Raw genomic sequence first — 15,758 nt, 5'->3', positions numbered from 1 at the left:
GTGCTCGTACAACTGCCTCCAGGTTCGTTTTAGGAGTTTGATATGGAACCAAAACCTGAAAAGGGACATTTTTGCATCTCGGCTGTAGTGATGCTGCTGGTCACCCAGTGAATCATAGAATTCAGGACTGGGACCAGTTTGGCATGATAGAGAGATCCTCAGCTGCTGTCTGTCTGTCTGTGTTTGTGTGAGTGTGTGTGTGTGTGTGTGTCCTCACTCCTAGCAGAGTGAGAGCAGGCACGCCAGAGATCAGACTCCAGGAGCAAAGAGAGATGCATTATTGGACAACATAGGAAAATCAATTGGTACCCTTTCATTCTTTACTATTCTGGTATCAGCGTAGGTGTAAATATAACCAATAATGTTGCCTGATAACACTTGAGAATTTATTTCAGTAATGGAACGGACACAAATACATGCCAATGCGTGCAGTATGATGTCATTCCATACCAAAGTCCCTCTTATTGCTGCCTTTCATACATATACACATGATTAAATCTTAAACACATCTGTTATTGAAAGTGTAGCGGGGGATTTTTTAAATGTAAAGAAAAATAGTAGGTTTCAACAGAGGCCCGTGGGTCGTCTTTGCTATCATCCAAAACACATCAAAGACTTGTCCCAGGTTTGTTTTTAGACTTTGACCTTAATCCAAGTGGCCTTTAGTTCCTATATATTTGGTAAGAAACTGTCCTTTCATATTTCCTCTCTCGCAGTTCCTGTTTAGTGCTGACCTGGTTTCCTCAGGAGCCGGGCAGCTCAGGGTCAGCTAACAGATGACCTCAACAGCTTTGGCATCCACAGCTTTGGTGTCCTCATCCTCATGCTTAGATCCACAGTGATCTACAGCAGCTGTGTTTGTCAGCATCACAACAAACACACGGCCACTCATTCAGGTGAGGACTGCCTGTGGTGCGAGAAGGGTCGACTGTCTTCTCGCCCCCAGCGCCACCCACTCTCCTGCCTCCCTCATAACCGCACCGCTGATGCATTCGCCCCAACAGGTGCTCTTCACCGAAAGGATCACCTAGGTATATTTAGATTTGGAAACCTGAGAGCGCTGGCCTGTGATTGGCTGCTTTGGCCACATGATAACCTGGGTAGAAAGTGCAGCTGTGTGCTGTCGCCCAGCGTTTCTCTGGAGGGAAGCTGGGGAGTCTTTGGCGGCTTGGGGACACCATTAAGCTTTAATATAACTGGTAAGGAAAGAATGGAGAAAAGCTCACTATGTAGAATCTCTACACTCTTGCATGGCTTTCCATTTGCTGGACTTTCCATCCTTTGCTGCCGTTTGGATCTGTCAGGACAGCTGCCTGAGGAATAAGCAGTGTCAGAGCTGCACCTTAAAGGAGTAACTAACTAAGCAGAAGGGCAGCGATCGAGTGGGATCTAACCAGACAAGAAGCGTCTTTGGATGCATCTGAAGTTTCGGCAGCACTCTGGATATTTTGCCTTTTTTCGTCTCTTTTTTGTTGTAATCTCAGCACCAGCCCTGCTTTTTTCTGTCCTTCATTAGAGGGTCCACCTCCTCTCTCCCGCTGTTTTACAGAGAATATTTTATTTGAAAGTAAAGGCAATCATGCTAAAAAAAGCTAGTTAGTGTACCATCCTATATTTAACCTGCAGCCTCAGAAGGCATTGCATCGCCATTTGCTAAACAGAGTCAACCAATCAGACTTTGGCATTAGCTTACATGTCAAATAGCTGGAGCGGTGCTGGGCAGCTGTCGCCAAGCTTCAGCCAGGGGCCACAGTTCTCTGAGCTGTGTTGTGGCAAGTGAGGGAGGAGGGGTGGCTCGCACACATTCAGGGGCCCGTTATAAAAATCCACAGTGTGTCTGACCTTCTAACTCTGCTATTGTGATTATTCATTTGCCGTTGTCCTTTTTTTTTTTTTTAAGTTTGTTGCTTTCTTTAGGATTGGGGCAAATCACAGTCAATTTGAGACCCTAGTGGATGGCAAGTGAGACTTCCCTAACTGTCAGGAAATACTGCAGGCATCTTGTGCTGGTATGACTTCTGCTTTGTTCGGACGTTCATGTGACACCGGTGTCTATTTCCATCACTGCCTTTCTTTTTCCTAATTCTGTTGATTGGGTTGAAGAGGCGATGCTGGTAGCAGCCACATCATTTTTCCAAACCTCGCTGCTTACATGGCATTATTAAAAAATGTTTTGTGACTTTGTCACATATGTTAAGTCAAAAAAAAACGTTAATAACGTCCAATTCTTTTTGTGTGTAGAACCTCTAAAACCGTCCCAGTATGACGGAAGTTGTGGAGGAATATGAGGAGTATGAGGAGTATGAAGAGGAATATGTGGTAGAAGGGGAGGAAGAGGAGGAGGAGGAGGAGGAGGAGGAGATTATTGATGAGGTAAGTGGATGCCTTCTCACAAGCCACAAATAAAAAATCCTTTCATTTTCCAACAATGCTTAATTAGTGTTTGCAGCCCAGATGAGATTCAAGGGAGAGGATTTTACTGGAGGTGCAGGAACTGAGGGTCCAGTGGCAGCAACTATGAATAGTGAAGTTAATGACCTCCTGCAGTCAGCAGTTCATAGAACCAGTCATTTATCTCTGCAGTCAGATCCTGTTTCAGATTGACGGCCTACTTTAAAATACCAAAAACAGACACTCACAAGTAAAATCAATTCAGCCATTCGTCTTTCAAATCTGCAGCATTAGTGATGATATTTATGTAAAGATATCAACGTTATTGACGACGTTGTGATCACGGCACAACTTTTATCACTTATTTTCTATGTCATTGTCCATTTTCAGACCACAAGTTCCACTAACATCAGCATAAACCGATTATTGAACTGTAATTGGCCACGTTCCCCTCGGCTGCAGTGGCATCCACGTGTAGATTGGATTACAAGTCGCGTCACGTTTATCTCCAGATTCATATCTAACCTCAGGAGCTGAGGATGTTTTCAGGCTGCTTTTGGAATAAATTGTGTGTGATATATTGTGTTGCTGAAAGTCTCCATGTCAGTGTCGAATGGAAGAGTGAGAGCAGAAGGCTAACAAGTTAATCTCATATTTCCTGGTGAAATAGGATTAAAGTTAGCCTGGTATTTCTTCATAATACTGCTGATGTCTTATAGGGGAGTTTAAATGACTGATTGATTTCTTTTCCAAATACCGGCAAAAAAATTGTCATTTAATTCCCGTATAACATATCAACTGGAGTGAGATTTATTATCTTTACTAAAAAGATGTGAATCTCCTGGGAGGTGAAACAGTCGGGTCCTCGCTCTGATACACTCTGATTTCACAACCACTTTCATTTACACTGAGGAGAAAAGTTTTAAGTACCTGGTAAGATGGCGCTTGATTTGATCTACAGATTGGGGAGAATCACAGCATTGGTGTTTATTTATGTGGTGAAAATTAAAGACAGTTTCCTCATCATTAGCATAAGAAGTCAGTGTTAGAATTAGTCATTTTAGTGCTGAGAGGTTTATCTATCAGGCTCATTAAGGTGTCTGTCTGGCATCCAGGCAAATTTAGAAGTGGACATCTATGGCATATTGGCAGGGGCATGAAGCCGCCAGAGAAGCAAAGGGAATGAGCCAGGCAGAGAAAGTGTGGCTCAAATGAGTCCCTGGCCTGTAAATCCACACTCAGATCATCAGGAGCGGCTGTGATGGGAGGAAAGAGAGTTTCCTTTCCTTCCGCTGACAGTTCAGGGCTCCATCGACGCCTGCGATTCTCTCCCGTCTGATAAATCCAGATGTTCAAGCCTCTTACAGATGTTTTGCCAAAACGATTGAGATGTTCTTTCCCTCACCTCTGGTTAATGTATATTCCCAATAGATGTTGACCATTTAAATAAAACACCACAATCGGTTCAGAGGTACAATTTAGGCAGGCGGAGAGCCGGACAGGCTCGTCTCTACCTGGAGCAACCTGCTGCTGTCGTCTGACTAATGTTATTAAAACAGAATATGTAAATAGTGACCCCACCCCTGCAGTCAGGTTTACCTTTTGTTCTACTTAAATAGCAGAACAGTAAAATCCAAATGTGTAGGATCATTCAGTCTCTCAATTATTCAGTCAGACAGCATTTGTTCATTATGAAGCAGTTAATGTTGCTGACCTCAAACATGTAAACCCTAAAATCGGTCCGGAACCTCCCTGAATAGAGGATGAGGTTATACGGTTGACGAGCAGGAGAGTTTTGGCTGTAGAGTAAAGAGCATTACAATAATCAGCCCGCGTGTTTGGAACAGGAGTCCACAGAACCCAAATTTACTGCTGCATTTTTAGGCCTGTCACAGGTGCCAAACAGTGTTTCATGCAACAAGCTGATGGGATCATAGGCTGCTCGGCACTGTTGTATCTAGGAATAACTGACCAGTATCTACAACTATAAATAGGACGGAGCCCAAAATCAAATCCCCAACCAACCTTTTTTATTCATGCTGTGTAAAACAGAATGAGTGAAAGTGTCTTCAGCCTCCGTGGAAACTCATGGAATAAAATCTGACTACATCAAATTTACCTTTGAATGAAGAACCGTGTGTGTGATCACACATTGGCACTATGGAGTTGTTTAAACAAATAATATTATTATAGATCGAAAAATGAGGAGATAAGATCCAGTTGTCATGTAAATCCCTGCTGATGAGACACTAGAGAGCTGTCTCACTCAGCAATAGAGAAGATATTAATGTTCCTCTTTCCTCAGCAGGAATTACTCTATATTCACCTCTGAGGATTTCGGTGACACAGACATAGAAGCACTTTATTACAATCTTCCCCCCAGAGTGTCGGTGGTTGTAATTAAATAGGACCCAGAGCTGTGGGAAAAATCAACCTCAATCCTAAAAATATACAGTACGCTGCTGTTTCTCCTTCAACCTGTTTTGAAATCCCAGAGTGTGTTCTATATTTTCAATATGTTTAGCAGATTACAACGAAGACTGTGACTGAGCAAAAGACTCAGCACTCTCAGGTAACGCACCCCCCCCCCCGCGGGACGCAGCGGAGGTTACCCCTCCTCGATACTGGTCATGATGCATCCACTTCTGTCTGCATGCATGGATGAGTATTCCTCTGTCTGGCTGCTTGGTCAAAGGCATACGTGTTTTTATCATAAACCCTTCAAAGTGTGCATGACAGCTCTATAGTTTATCAGTATTTGATTAGCCAGTCGTGTCAGAATGTGACCCACTGTAAGAGGAGGCTCCTTCTTCCCTTCCTAAGACCTGCTGTAGTATAATCCCACTGTTTAAGCCTTAATTGCATGCAGTGCATTTATCTATATTCATGCAATTAATGCAGCTATGCAAGTCCCACATACTGTAGAGGGACATATGGAATTATCCGTTTCCCATTGCACCATCATTATTAGAGGTGAGTGAGTAGAGGAAGACTGAAAACTTAAACATATATTTTCAGTAGAAGGCTTCCTCTAAAGAGCAAATCCTTTTTCTTTGGTTGAAACGTGTCTTTATCCCTGGGTGGATCCAGGTTGTTGGTTCAAGTCCCCTAATGCACCTGACAGGGGTAGTTGGTTAATGGGATTATTGTTCTGTCCTCCCCCAGGCGGGCTTGCCGACTCGGCAAGTGAGGAAAAAGATCAAGGTGGATACCTCCAAGTTCATGACTCCATATCTGGCCCACAGTCAGAAGATGCTGGATCAGTTCAGCCACGTAGGCAACATTTGGTTTGTTGTTTTATTTTCTTTTGACAGTCGTCGCAGTAATTATTATATAGCCTTGTTCTTCCCATCAGAACAAGTACCGTCACGCCTATGACATGTCCAGAGGGAACCCTCCTGCCTTTAGTGCCAATACCCCTGAAATGATCCGGATCAGGAAGGCCCAGGAGCAGCTCAGTGAGGTACGGCCCAGGAAAACACAGCACCCTTTTCACTTTCAGCTAATATTACTCACATTACCATAAATTAAAAATGGTCACAAGAGAAGAAAACACAATTTAATCTCTGTGTAAGAGAATCAACCCAAATTTGCCATTATTTTAGGTTAAATACCGCATGGAGGGGAACAAGGCTCGGACAACAAGCTTGTATGATGGTGAGGCCAGGGAAATCGCCCATGTCAAGCATGTATCTGAGCTGGTTAGCAAGGTGAGTCCATGCATACACTGAAAGCTGCAATATTTGAAAAGAAAAGGCAAAACCTCATTGGTGCTGTTTACCTTATAGGTTCTGTACAGACAGAAGTGGGATGAGACGAAGGACAGATACCTGCTGCCTCCTGATGCTCCTGAGTTTGTCCTGGCCGTGAAAAATGCAGCTAATTACAGCAAAGTAGGCACAATGTGCTACTAGAGCCACCGTGCACATTAAAACTTACTCTATTAACATCACAAATATCCAAACGTGATCTAATATTCATCCCGATTTTATGTCCTCTTCAGAAAAATTACACTTCGGACTGGGATGAAGACAAGACGATGTTCTTTCCTTACACCGACAGCCCTGAGCTGCAAAGGGTGGCCAAGGCTCAGGAGGCCCTCAGTGACGTGAGTGAGACTGTTCTACAACCATGTTTACAGGCCCAGATCATTTCTGACCTTGCTGGGTGCAAAAAGAGGTTTTAGAATCACCCACACCTGCTGCGTGTGCCCCCACAGGTCCAGTACAAGAAGGGCCATAATGAGCGCAAGGCCAAATACACCTCTTTGCCTGATCCTCCTGAAGTGGTGCTGGCCAGGACCGTGGACCAGCAGCGCAGTGACGTAAGCTGCCCTAACCTGCTCTTAAGATCTGGGTCTGGAGTTGCCTTTATTTCAAGGATCAACCTTAATAAATTAATATGTGATGCTGCTTGAAAGATTATAGATCTCATTAAAATAACCGAGTGTAGCAACCAATTGTATATACTTTAATGATAATGTGACAAAATTAAGTTTTTAATTTTTAAGGTGGTTAGCAGCGGGTAGTGATCAGCTCCACTCAGGTTTTGTTATTTTGTTTAATTTTTCCAGGATTATTCCCTTTGGCACATGCATTATTATAGAAAAATCAGCTAAATTCTACATATCTTTAACAAAAGGGGTAAACTTGCTCAGTGCATCCATGCGGAATCAGGGACATGAGAGCCCAGCTAACCTTGAGCGGTGGCTCAGAATAACTGTCCACCTGCTCTCTGATATCATCGGCTGCATCAGGCGCGAGGGGGAAAACCAACAATGGGCTGAAATTTCAGGGATTACCGTCATGGCCAGCATGTTTTGTCAACCAGAATAGTTTTAAATGTTTCCTAAACTGCGTAACACTGATTATTTCTGTTTCCCACAGCTTAAATATAAGGAGGATTACAATAAAAATGTGAAAGGCCAATGGTGCGAGACTCCATACTTTGACATTGCCACAGCCAGGGTGGCCATGGAAAACCTGAGTGAGGTAACGGCTCACAGTCACATGACAAGCAGTGCGTATTCAACTGTGTTCTACCTACATCCACGCTGCTGTTCTTTCTCTTTGCAGAGGAAATACACACAACGTTGGGAGGACACAAAAGACCGAATATATTTCATGCAAACAGACACACCTGTTTACGACACACATAAGAAGGCTGGCACTGCTGCCAGTGAGGTGAGCACGCGCACAGCCCCACACAAACAGTGGCACCGGGGTATTTTTATAGGTGCACTCTCATGTGGAAGACACGACAGAGAGCTGACCCATGTCTCAGAGCAGAGTGTGACTCAGCCCACTCTGACGTAGGGATCGCGCCATTTTGTACCCACACGAGCGCTGCGAGATCTGCCTTCCGTTCGCTCCAATTGTGCAAACCGACTGCATGTTGACACTTTTTCCGTAGTAACAACTTGTCTGAGTATGAGAAGAGGCTTTTCAGTTACTCCTCAGCCACCCACATGTTCACACACACAATGCAGTCAAGCGTCATCATCCGCTGCCATGAATGAGCGCACCAAGGTCATTTTAGCAACCATGTCAATAAACAGCCCACGACTCTTTTTGGCCCTCGTCACTCAAACTCATCCTCATCTTTCCCATTTCCAGGTCCGATACAAGAGGGATTATGAGAAAAACAAATCACAGTCTGATTATAACACGCTCCCAGCGACAGAGAACCCTCGCCTCAGACAGCTCCGATATGCTGGCACCATCCTCAGTGATGTACGTATCTGACAATCTTACGTAAGAAGGAAAATTATGCTCATAGCTGGGGTTTTTTCATCGTCAGTTCTGAAAGGGGCCTATTCTGTAACTGCTGTAAGAACATGTATTATTTCCTGTGTAGACAAAGATGTTGGGTTCCATGACGTCCATAATTTGAGTTATATGCACAAAATAACAGAAGCTCCCCTTAAAGGAGAATTTCGACCTGTTCTGGTGTTAATAATGCTACTAACACACTGTTAAGATTACCAGTAATAGACTAGAGTATTACTTCAAAACAAGTAAATTTTGTACTCAGATCAAAAGTTAATGCAGCGCCCTCTTGTGTACAAAGGGTTTAGTTGACACCCAAAGAATTTAAATCTGGATTTGTATTTTTTAGCGCTGCTAAATGTTGTTTTCTTTGCAGAAAGTGTACAAGGACAACTATGAGAAAAACAGGGGATTCAGCATCAACTACTGTGACACGCCCAAATTTCAGATGGACACCGTACTTAAACAGTTCACTGATGTGAGAAATGCCTTAAACTTAAAACATTGCTTTAACTCAAAACACTGTTGATGTTATCATTTTTTTTATTTTTTAGGCACATTACAAAGATAAGTATGAAAACGAGGTGAAAGGCCACTATGTTGGCAGCTATGAAGATCTATATATGCTTCATTGCCAAAAAGTAGAAGAAATGAAGAATGAGGTATTTCAGCATTCTATATTATTTAATCAGTTTGGTGAGAATTGATATCTGTTCACTACTATTTGCATTTATTTATTTGCAGCAATTATATAAATCTGACTATGAAGACATAAAAACGCGGTGCTTCTTTCCCCAAACGATTACGCCAGAGTATGAAGCAATAAAGAAACTTGAAAATTGTAAAGATGTGAGTAAAACAATTTAGTTCATTTGAATAAACTGGCATCTCTCTGGTATGTTAGTGTTATTTTATTGTTTTTCATTTGGTGAACAGAAAAGTTATCGGCAACATCCAGATAAAGTGAAGTTCACTCAAGTGGTGGATTCACCTGTGCTGGTCCAAGCTGCCATCAACGCACAGCAACTTAGCGACGTAAGTCCGAGGGACTAAAACCTCAACCTTCGCTCCTATTGTGCGTATGTTCTTTATCTTGTTCGTTTAGCAACAATGTCCGGTTAAAACTCCAGATCAAATTCTCCTCCGTGCGCAATCACATTAAAATGTGCCCAATCATGCGTGTAGCCCAGCTGTCTTTCTTTGGGCTCCATGGAAACTGGAGAGCCATCCCTCTGTTGTATAAATAGCACCGAGCATTCAGTTGGCCCAGAATAAACCCTGTGATCAGAGGGGCTCTGGGGAAGCACAGAAAGTGACAGCCTGTGTGGCTGCTAATAGCAGAACACTGCCCTCTAGTGAGAGGAAATGGTAACTGAAGCAGTGGCGTAGAAACACGGATTAAAGTTCACGCTAACTTGTTATTTGTAATGCTTTTTTTTTGCAGTTGAACTATAAGGCAAAATATGAGGATACAAAGTTCAAGTCTCACCTACCCCCTGACTACCCCTTCTTCATCCAGTCCAGAGTTAACGCGTTCAACCTCAGTGACGTACGTTTTAAGCCGCATGGCTTGTATCCATCATAGAAATATAAAGAGAGCTTGAATTGATGCCAGAATCCTCTTCTTTCAGAACTGCTATAAGTATGATTGGGAGAAATCTAAAGCGAAAAAGTTTGAGATCAAAGGGGATGCTATTTCAGTCCTCGCTGCCCGAGCTCATACCAACATCGCCAGTGATGTAAGTAGCTAAATTGGCGCAATTCAAGAGTGCACAATTATTAAGTTTTAGTCCACAATAATGACAGTAATTATGATTATTGTCACAAATTCCTATTCTTTGCAGGTTAAGTATAAAAAGGAGTATGAGAAGAACAAGGGACAGATGATTGGAGCCCTCAGTATTAATGATGATCCCAAGATGTTGCACTCAATTCATGTGGCCAAAATCCAGAGTGAAGTAAGTGGGTTATTTTACTGCACACGCCTTCTTTAAAATTCCTTCAGGTGACTTGTCGGAGTCTCTGAACTGTCTCTTGTTATCTCCACAGCGTGAATACAAGAAATCCTATGAAAAGATGAAGACCAAGTACCACACACCACTGGATATGATTTCAGTCACGCAGGCTAAGAAATCCCAGGGAATCGCGAGTATGGCTGGATATAGGAAAATCAACGCCAACTACTACCTCCCTTATGACAGTGTGTTGTTGGACTTAGCCAAGAAAGCCAACGTCATCCAGAGCGACGTAAGTGATCTTTCCACTGGACTTTAAAACGTGTGTTTAGGTTTTTATCAGTTTATATATATCAGCATGTAGTAATTTGCCTGATTTTGCACCATCACAGAATCAATACAAGTCTGAATACAACAACTACACCAAGGGTTCCCCATGGGTGACCTTTGGCTCCATGGATATGGAGAAGAATAGGAAAGCTGCAGAAATTCTTAATGAAGTATGTCTTCAGCTATTAGGTAGCTTCTAACCTTTAATGGTTTAAATTCTAAAATGTTTACTTTTTTTATACAGAAAAAGTACAGACAACACCCAGATACGATCCCCTTCACATCTATTGATGATCACCCCGTCATGATGCAGGCCAAGGTCAACCAGCTTCAGAGGAGTGATGTGAGTCTGTCCATCTCAGGCCCAGTTCTTCTTTCTCTCTGTGCTTGAAAAGCTTCACAGATCTGACGGCTCCCACTGTTAATACTTTGGCTTGCAGATCTTCTACAAGAAAGGTCTGCAGGATATCCACCAGAAGTACTCTCTGCACCCTGATGTGCCCGAGTTCCTCCAAGCCAAGTGCAACGCCTACAACTTCAGCAATGTAAACCATGAAGATTGGAGATGTTTATTTTTTTAATGTCATTATTAATTTACAGTGGCCAAATCTGTTGTAATCTTTGTGATTGCTTTTTAAATGTAGTATAACTACTAGAATATTATTGTTATTTATATCCACATTGTTTCCTTTCAGAATTACTACAAATATGCATGGCAGGATCTGATTGCCAAAGGTTATGACCTGAAACCCGATGCCATCCCTATTGTCGCAGCCAAAGCTGCCAGACATGCTGCCAGCGATGTAAGTTTGAGCCACGTTAGATGGCCAGTTATGCCTCTGTGAATCACACAATTGGAAAATATTCATCAACTAGATATTTGACTAGAGATGTTTTATCGCCACTGCAGGTCCAATATAAAAAAGCTTATGAGAAAGCCAGAGGCCAGCACGTCGGCTTCCGCAGCCTCCAGGATGACCCTCTCCTGGTCCACTACATGGAGGTGGCCAGATTACAGAGTGACAAGAACTATAAGAAGGAGTACCACAAGTCCAAGCTGAAGTATCACACCCCAGTGGACATGATGAGTTTAGCTCACGCCAAACACGCCTCAGCGGTGCAGACGTTTGCCGGCTACAAGCAGCACCACCATAAATACTGTCTTCTGCCCGACTCGATGAATTTCGAACTTGCTCGCAGCATGAACTACAATTCCAGTGATGTACGCTTGGTTTTACATTTACCAGCCATAACCAAGGGGAAGAATGCGCTTGACTTGTAATGCTTTTATTTCCCAGTATAACTATAAGCAGGATTATGAAAACTCAGTCAAGGGAGTTGGCTGGGTTCCCATTGGTTCCCTGGAGGTGGAAAAAGCTAAGGCAGCAGCAGCAGCTCTGGATGAGAAAAAGTACCGTCAACACCCCGACACCATCAATTTCACCAGTGTTACTGACTCCATGGTCATGGAACTGGCCAAAGCTAACACCAAGATACTGGATGAGGTGGGAATGAAGAAAAAAGAAGACATTCTCTTTTTGTAAATGTGATGTAAGTCACAGATTTTTACCAACCTGTTTGTTTTTCGCCATGCAGAAAGAGTATAAAGCCAGTGGGGAGAAATATAAGCACACTTACCATCTCCCCCCTGATGCCCCAGAGCTGCTACAAGCGAGATACAATGCTGTCAACGTCAGCCAGGTTAGTTCTGGGTTTTATTTCCCAGTCTTCACGTATGATCCCTGTAGTTGTAACTTAACTGTGAGGTTGTTTTTTGTTGGGTTTTTTTTTAGAATTACTATACCTATGCACATCGCCAAGACCTGCTGAAAGGACACCATGTGAAGCAAGATGCCATTCCCATCGTCTTGGCAAAAGCTTCCAGAGATATTGCCAGTGACGTAAGTTGTGAATTCAGTACTGACATTGTCATTTTTTGTGCATGTAAATGAAGAAACTTTATTCATGTGTTTTTTTCTCTGTGCAGCACAAGTATAAGTTGGCCTATCAAAAGGCGAAGGGCCGCCACGTTGGCTTCCGCAGCCTCCAGGATGACCCTCTGCTGGTCCACTACATGGAGGTGGCCAGACTGCAGAGTGACAAGAACTACACCAAGGATTACCACAAGTCCAAGCTGAAGTATCACACCCCAGTGGAAATGATGAGTCTGGTCCACGCCAAGCAGGCCTCTGCAGCCCAGACCATGACTGGATACAGGAAGATACCTCACCGCTACATGCTTCTCCCTGACAACATGCACCTGCACCTGTGCCGCACCATGATGGACATTCAGAGCGATGTATGCCATTTTAAATATTCTCTAATGTTTGATAATAGTAACAATAATAATAATAACCACAGATTCATTCAAGAATAGAATCACTGTTGTATCTTCCATGTTTGTGTTTTTTCCTTATGTTTACACAGAATGTCTACAAGTCAGATTACAAGAACTACTATAAGGGTGCTGGGTGGGTCCCCATTGGCTCTCTGGAAATTGAGAAGGCCAAAGCAGCTAAAGTGGCCCTGGAGGAAAAAGGTTACCGTCAGCATCCCAGCACTCTCAAATTTACAAGCACCACTGATGCCATGAACATGGCTTTGGCTCTGACCAACACAAAACAGCTGGACAATGTAAGGATGCATTTTCTTTGCAAAAGACGTCATCATTAGATGTGAGACCAAAGCCTGCATTAATGAAAATAATAACCAGGATTAACAGGTGCTGTTTCTTCCCTTTAGACGTCTTACAAAGCTTCTGGAGAAAAGTTTGTGCACACCTATAATCTGCCAGCAGACAGCCCTCAGTTCCTTCAGGCTAAATTCAATGCCCAATCTCTCAGCACAGTGAGAACACACTCTCTTTGTTTCTGTAATTAGAATGCCTCAAACACTGAAAGTATATGCATAAAACATATTCCTGACATATTTTTTCTTCATCTGCAGAGTCACTACAAACAAAAATGGCAAGAAGATATTGCCAAAGGATATGACATGAAGGCCGATGCTATTCCCATCCTGCATGCCAAGCAAGGCAGACATATCGCCAGCAACGTAAGAAAACTGTAATATGTTGAACACAAACTAAAATCTATTTCTATGTAATGAAGCAGTCATTTCTATTCAGATGTATCTAATTTAGTCTGTGGTTTAATTTAGTTCCAATACAAGAAGGACTACGAGAAAGCCAGAGGCCACCACGTTGGCTTCCGCAGCCTCCAGGATGACCCTCTGCTGGTCCACTACATGGAGGTGGCCAGACTGCAGAGTGACAAGAACTACACCAAGGATTACCACAAGTCCAAGCTGAAGTATCACACCCCAGTGGAAATGATGAGTCTGGTCCACGCCAAGCAGGCCTCTGCAGCCCAGACCATGACTGGATACAGGAAGATCCAGCACACCAACGCTCTCCTCCCTGATTCCATGAACTTTGAGCTGGCTCGTACAATGAATATCCAGGCCAGTGATGTAAGTTTGATGTTAACAACGTGTTGTAGATGTGTCCTCTGTTACTATGTCCATTATGAACCATTTTTGAGGATTTTTTTTTTCCCCAGTGTGGCTACAAATCTGACTGGTACAACTGTATCAGAGGTATTGGATGGGTCCCTATCGGCTCACTGGCTGTTGAGACTGCTAGATATGGCAACAAGATCCAGAGTGAGAAGAATTATCGCACTCATCCATCCAATTTCAAGTTCAGTAAGCTGATGGACTCCATGGACTTGGCTCTGGCCACTGCCAACAACCAGATCATGAACAAGGTGCTGCTTGTTGACTTGACCTTCAGACCGCTTCAAACATGCTTGGAAAAGTCACATGTATAATCACTGTCTTTTATATATTTTTTACAGAAAGCATACACTTCAGCGTGGGAAAATGACAAAACATCAGTCCACATCATGCCAGATGCTCCTGAGATTCTCCTGGCCAAGGCTAATGCCCTTAACATGAGCAATGTAGGAGGACCTTCTAGCAATTGCTAAATCACATGGCTACTTGTAACACTCAAGGCAGTACGAGGGTAAAAATGATTCTGACATGTTGTTTTTCCCCAGAAACTTTACAAATCTGGTGTGGTAGAGATGGCGCTGAAGGGCCACAACCTTAAAGCAGATGCCATCCCAATTCAGGCTGCCAAATCTGGTACCAATATTGCCAGTAATGTAAGTGATCACAAACTCTATGACATCTTAATGAACGCATTTCATCATTTTAAACAAATATGTTTGTTGGTTGATTGTTGTAGTACAAGTACAAGTTGGCCTACGAGAAAGCCAGAGGCCACCACGTTGGCTTCCGCAGCCTCCAGGATGACCCTCTGCTGGTCCACTACATGGAGGTGGCCAGACTGCAGAGTGACAAGAACTACACCAAGGATTACCACAAGTCCAAGCTGAAGTATCACACCCCAGTGGACATGATAAGTCTGGTCCATGCCAAGCAGGCCTCTGCAGCCCAGACCATGACTGGATACAGGAAGATCCAGCACACCAACGCTCTCCTCCCTGATTCCATGAACTTTGAGCTGGCTCGTACAATGAATATCCAGTCCAGTGATGTAAGTTTGACCTGACTAAAAACCCGATGTTTCTATGTCTTATCTTCTTTATCATCCACAAAAAAGACAACAAAATCCCTAACAAATGTTGTAAACATGTGTGATTCCTTTCAAGTGTGGCTACAAATCTGACTGGTACAACTGTATCAGAGGTATTGGATGGGTCCCTATTGGCTCACTGGCTGTTGAGACTGCTAGATATGGCAACAAGATCCAGAGTGAGAAGAATTATCGCACTCATCCATCCAATTTCAAGTTCAGTAAGCTGATGGACTCCATGGACTTGGCTCTGGCCACTGCCAACAACCAGATCATGAACAAGGTGCTGCTTGTTGACTTGACCTTCAGACCGCTTCAAACATGCTTGGAAAAGTCACATATATAATTGCTGTCTTTTATATATATATATTTTTTACAGAAAGCATACACTTCAGCGTGGGAAAATGACAAAACATCAGTCCACATCATGCCAGATGCTCCTGAGATTCTCCTGGCCAAGGCTAATGCCCTTAACATGAGCAATGTAAGAGGACCTTCTAGCAATTGCTAAATCACATGGCTACTTGTAACACTCAGGGCAGTACGAGGGTAAAAATGATTCTGACATGTTGTTTTTCCCCAGAAACTTTACAAATCTGGTGTGGTAGAGATGGCGCTGAAGGGCCACAACCTTAAAGCAGATGCCATCCCAATTCAGGCTGCCAAATCTGGTACCAATATTGCCAGTAATGTAAGTGATCACAAACTCTA

The 15,758-nt window shown here is 43.2% G+C and overlaps 1 protein-coding gene across 30 annotated transcripts in view; it reads left to right on the top strand.

Annotated features, from left to right (window-relative positions):
- Positions 1 to 1,096: 1,096 nt before the first annotated feature.
- neb (nebulin) overlaps positions 1,097 to 15,758 on the top strand; it is a 46,756-nt gene continuing 32,094 nt past the window's right edge. For 28 of the 30 annotated variants that reach the window (XM_029834169.1, XM_029834193.1, XM_029834059.1 and 25 more), the window contains exons 1-41: positions 1,097 to 1,199; positions 1,901 to 2,009; positions 2,242 to 2,373; positions 4,916 to 4,963; positions 5,557 to 5,664; positions 5,747 to 5,854; positions 5,997 to 6,101; positions 6,180 to 6,284; positions 6,395 to 6,499; positions 6,611 to 6,715; positions 7,278 to 7,382; positions 7,467 to 7,574; positions 8,007 to 8,123; positions 8,536 to 8,637; positions 8,714 to 8,821; positions 8,904 to 9,008; positions 9,096 to 9,194; positions 9,604 to 9,708; positions 9,791 to 9,898; positions 10,004 to 10,117; positions 10,209 to 10,406; positions 10,507 to 10,614; positions 10,689 to 10,787; positions 10,885 to 10,989; positions 11,140 to 11,247; positions 11,355 to 11,666; positions 11,743 to 11,949; positions 12,041 to 12,145; positions 12,238 to 12,345; positions 12,432 to 12,743; positions 12,872 to 13,078; positions 13,187 to 13,291; positions 13,391 to 13,498; positions 13,604 to 13,915; positions 14,005 to 14,211; positions 14,302 to 14,406; positions 14,506 to 14,613; positions 14,697 to 15,008; positions 15,124 to 15,330; positions 15,427 to 15,531; positions 15,631 to 15,738. In XM_029834169.1, coding sequence (XP_029690029.1) covers positions 2,263 to 2,373; positions 4,916 to 4,963; positions 5,557 to 5,664; positions 5,747 to 5,854; positions 5,997 to 6,101; positions 6,180 to 6,284; positions 6,395 to 6,499; positions 6,611 to 6,715; positions 7,278 to 7,382; positions 7,467 to 7,574; positions 8,007 to 8,123; positions 8,536 to 8,637; positions 8,714 to 8,821; positions 8,904 to 9,008; positions 9,096 to 9,194; positions 9,604 to 9,708; positions 9,791 to 9,898; positions 10,004 to 10,117; positions 10,209 to 10,406; positions 10,507 to 10,614; positions 10,689 to 10,787; positions 10,885 to 10,989; positions 11,140 to 11,247; positions 11,355 to 11,666; positions 11,743 to 11,949; positions 12,041 to 12,145; positions 12,238 to 12,345; positions 12,432 to 12,743; positions 12,872 to 13,078; positions 13,187 to 13,291; positions 13,391 to 13,498; positions 13,604 to 13,915; positions 14,005 to 14,211; positions 14,302 to 14,406; positions 14,506 to 14,613; positions 14,697 to 15,008; positions 15,124 to 15,330; positions 15,427 to 15,531; positions 15,631 to 15,738 — 5,412 coding nt within the window. In that variant the 5' untranslated portion in view covers positions 1,097 to 1,199; positions 1,901 to 2,009; positions 2,242 to 2,262. The remainder of the gene's footprint in view (positions 1,200 to 1,900; positions 2,010 to 2,241; positions 2,374 to 4,915; positions 4,964 to 5,556; positions 5,665 to 5,746; positions 5,855 to 5,996; positions 6,102 to 6,179; positions 6,285 to 6,394; positions 6,500 to 6,610; positions 6,716 to 7,277; positions 7,383 to 7,466; positions 7,575 to 8,006; positions 8,124 to 8,535; positions 8,638 to 8,713; positions 8,822 to 8,903; positions 9,009 to 9,095; positions 9,195 to 9,603; positions 9,709 to 9,790; positions 9,899 to 10,003; positions 10,118 to 10,208; positions 10,407 to 10,506; positions 10,615 to 10,688; positions 10,788 to 10,884; positions 10,990 to 11,139; positions 11,248 to 11,354; positions 11,667 to 11,742; positions 11,950 to 12,040; positions 12,146 to 12,237; positions 12,346 to 12,431; positions 12,744 to 12,871; positions 13,079 to 13,186; positions 13,292 to 13,390; positions 13,499 to 13,603; positions 13,916 to 14,004; positions 14,212 to 14,301; positions 14,407 to 14,505; positions 14,614 to 14,696; positions 15,009 to 15,123; positions 15,331 to 15,426; positions 15,532 to 15,630; positions 15,739 to 15,758) is intronic. The other 2 variants (XM_029834048.1, XM_029834177.1) reach the window with 2 other exon arrangements.

The sequence above is a fragment of the Takifugu rubripes genome, chromosome 1, assembly GCF_901000725.2.
Source record: "Takifugu rubripes chromosome 1, fTakRub1.2, whole genome shotgun sequence".
Lineage (NCBI taxonomy): Eukaryota > Metazoa > Chordata > Actinopteri > Tetraodontiformes > Tetraodontidae > Takifugu > Takifugu rubripes.
Note: the sequence above shows the minus strand (reverse complement) of the source record. Positions and strands in the feature narration are given on the sequence as shown.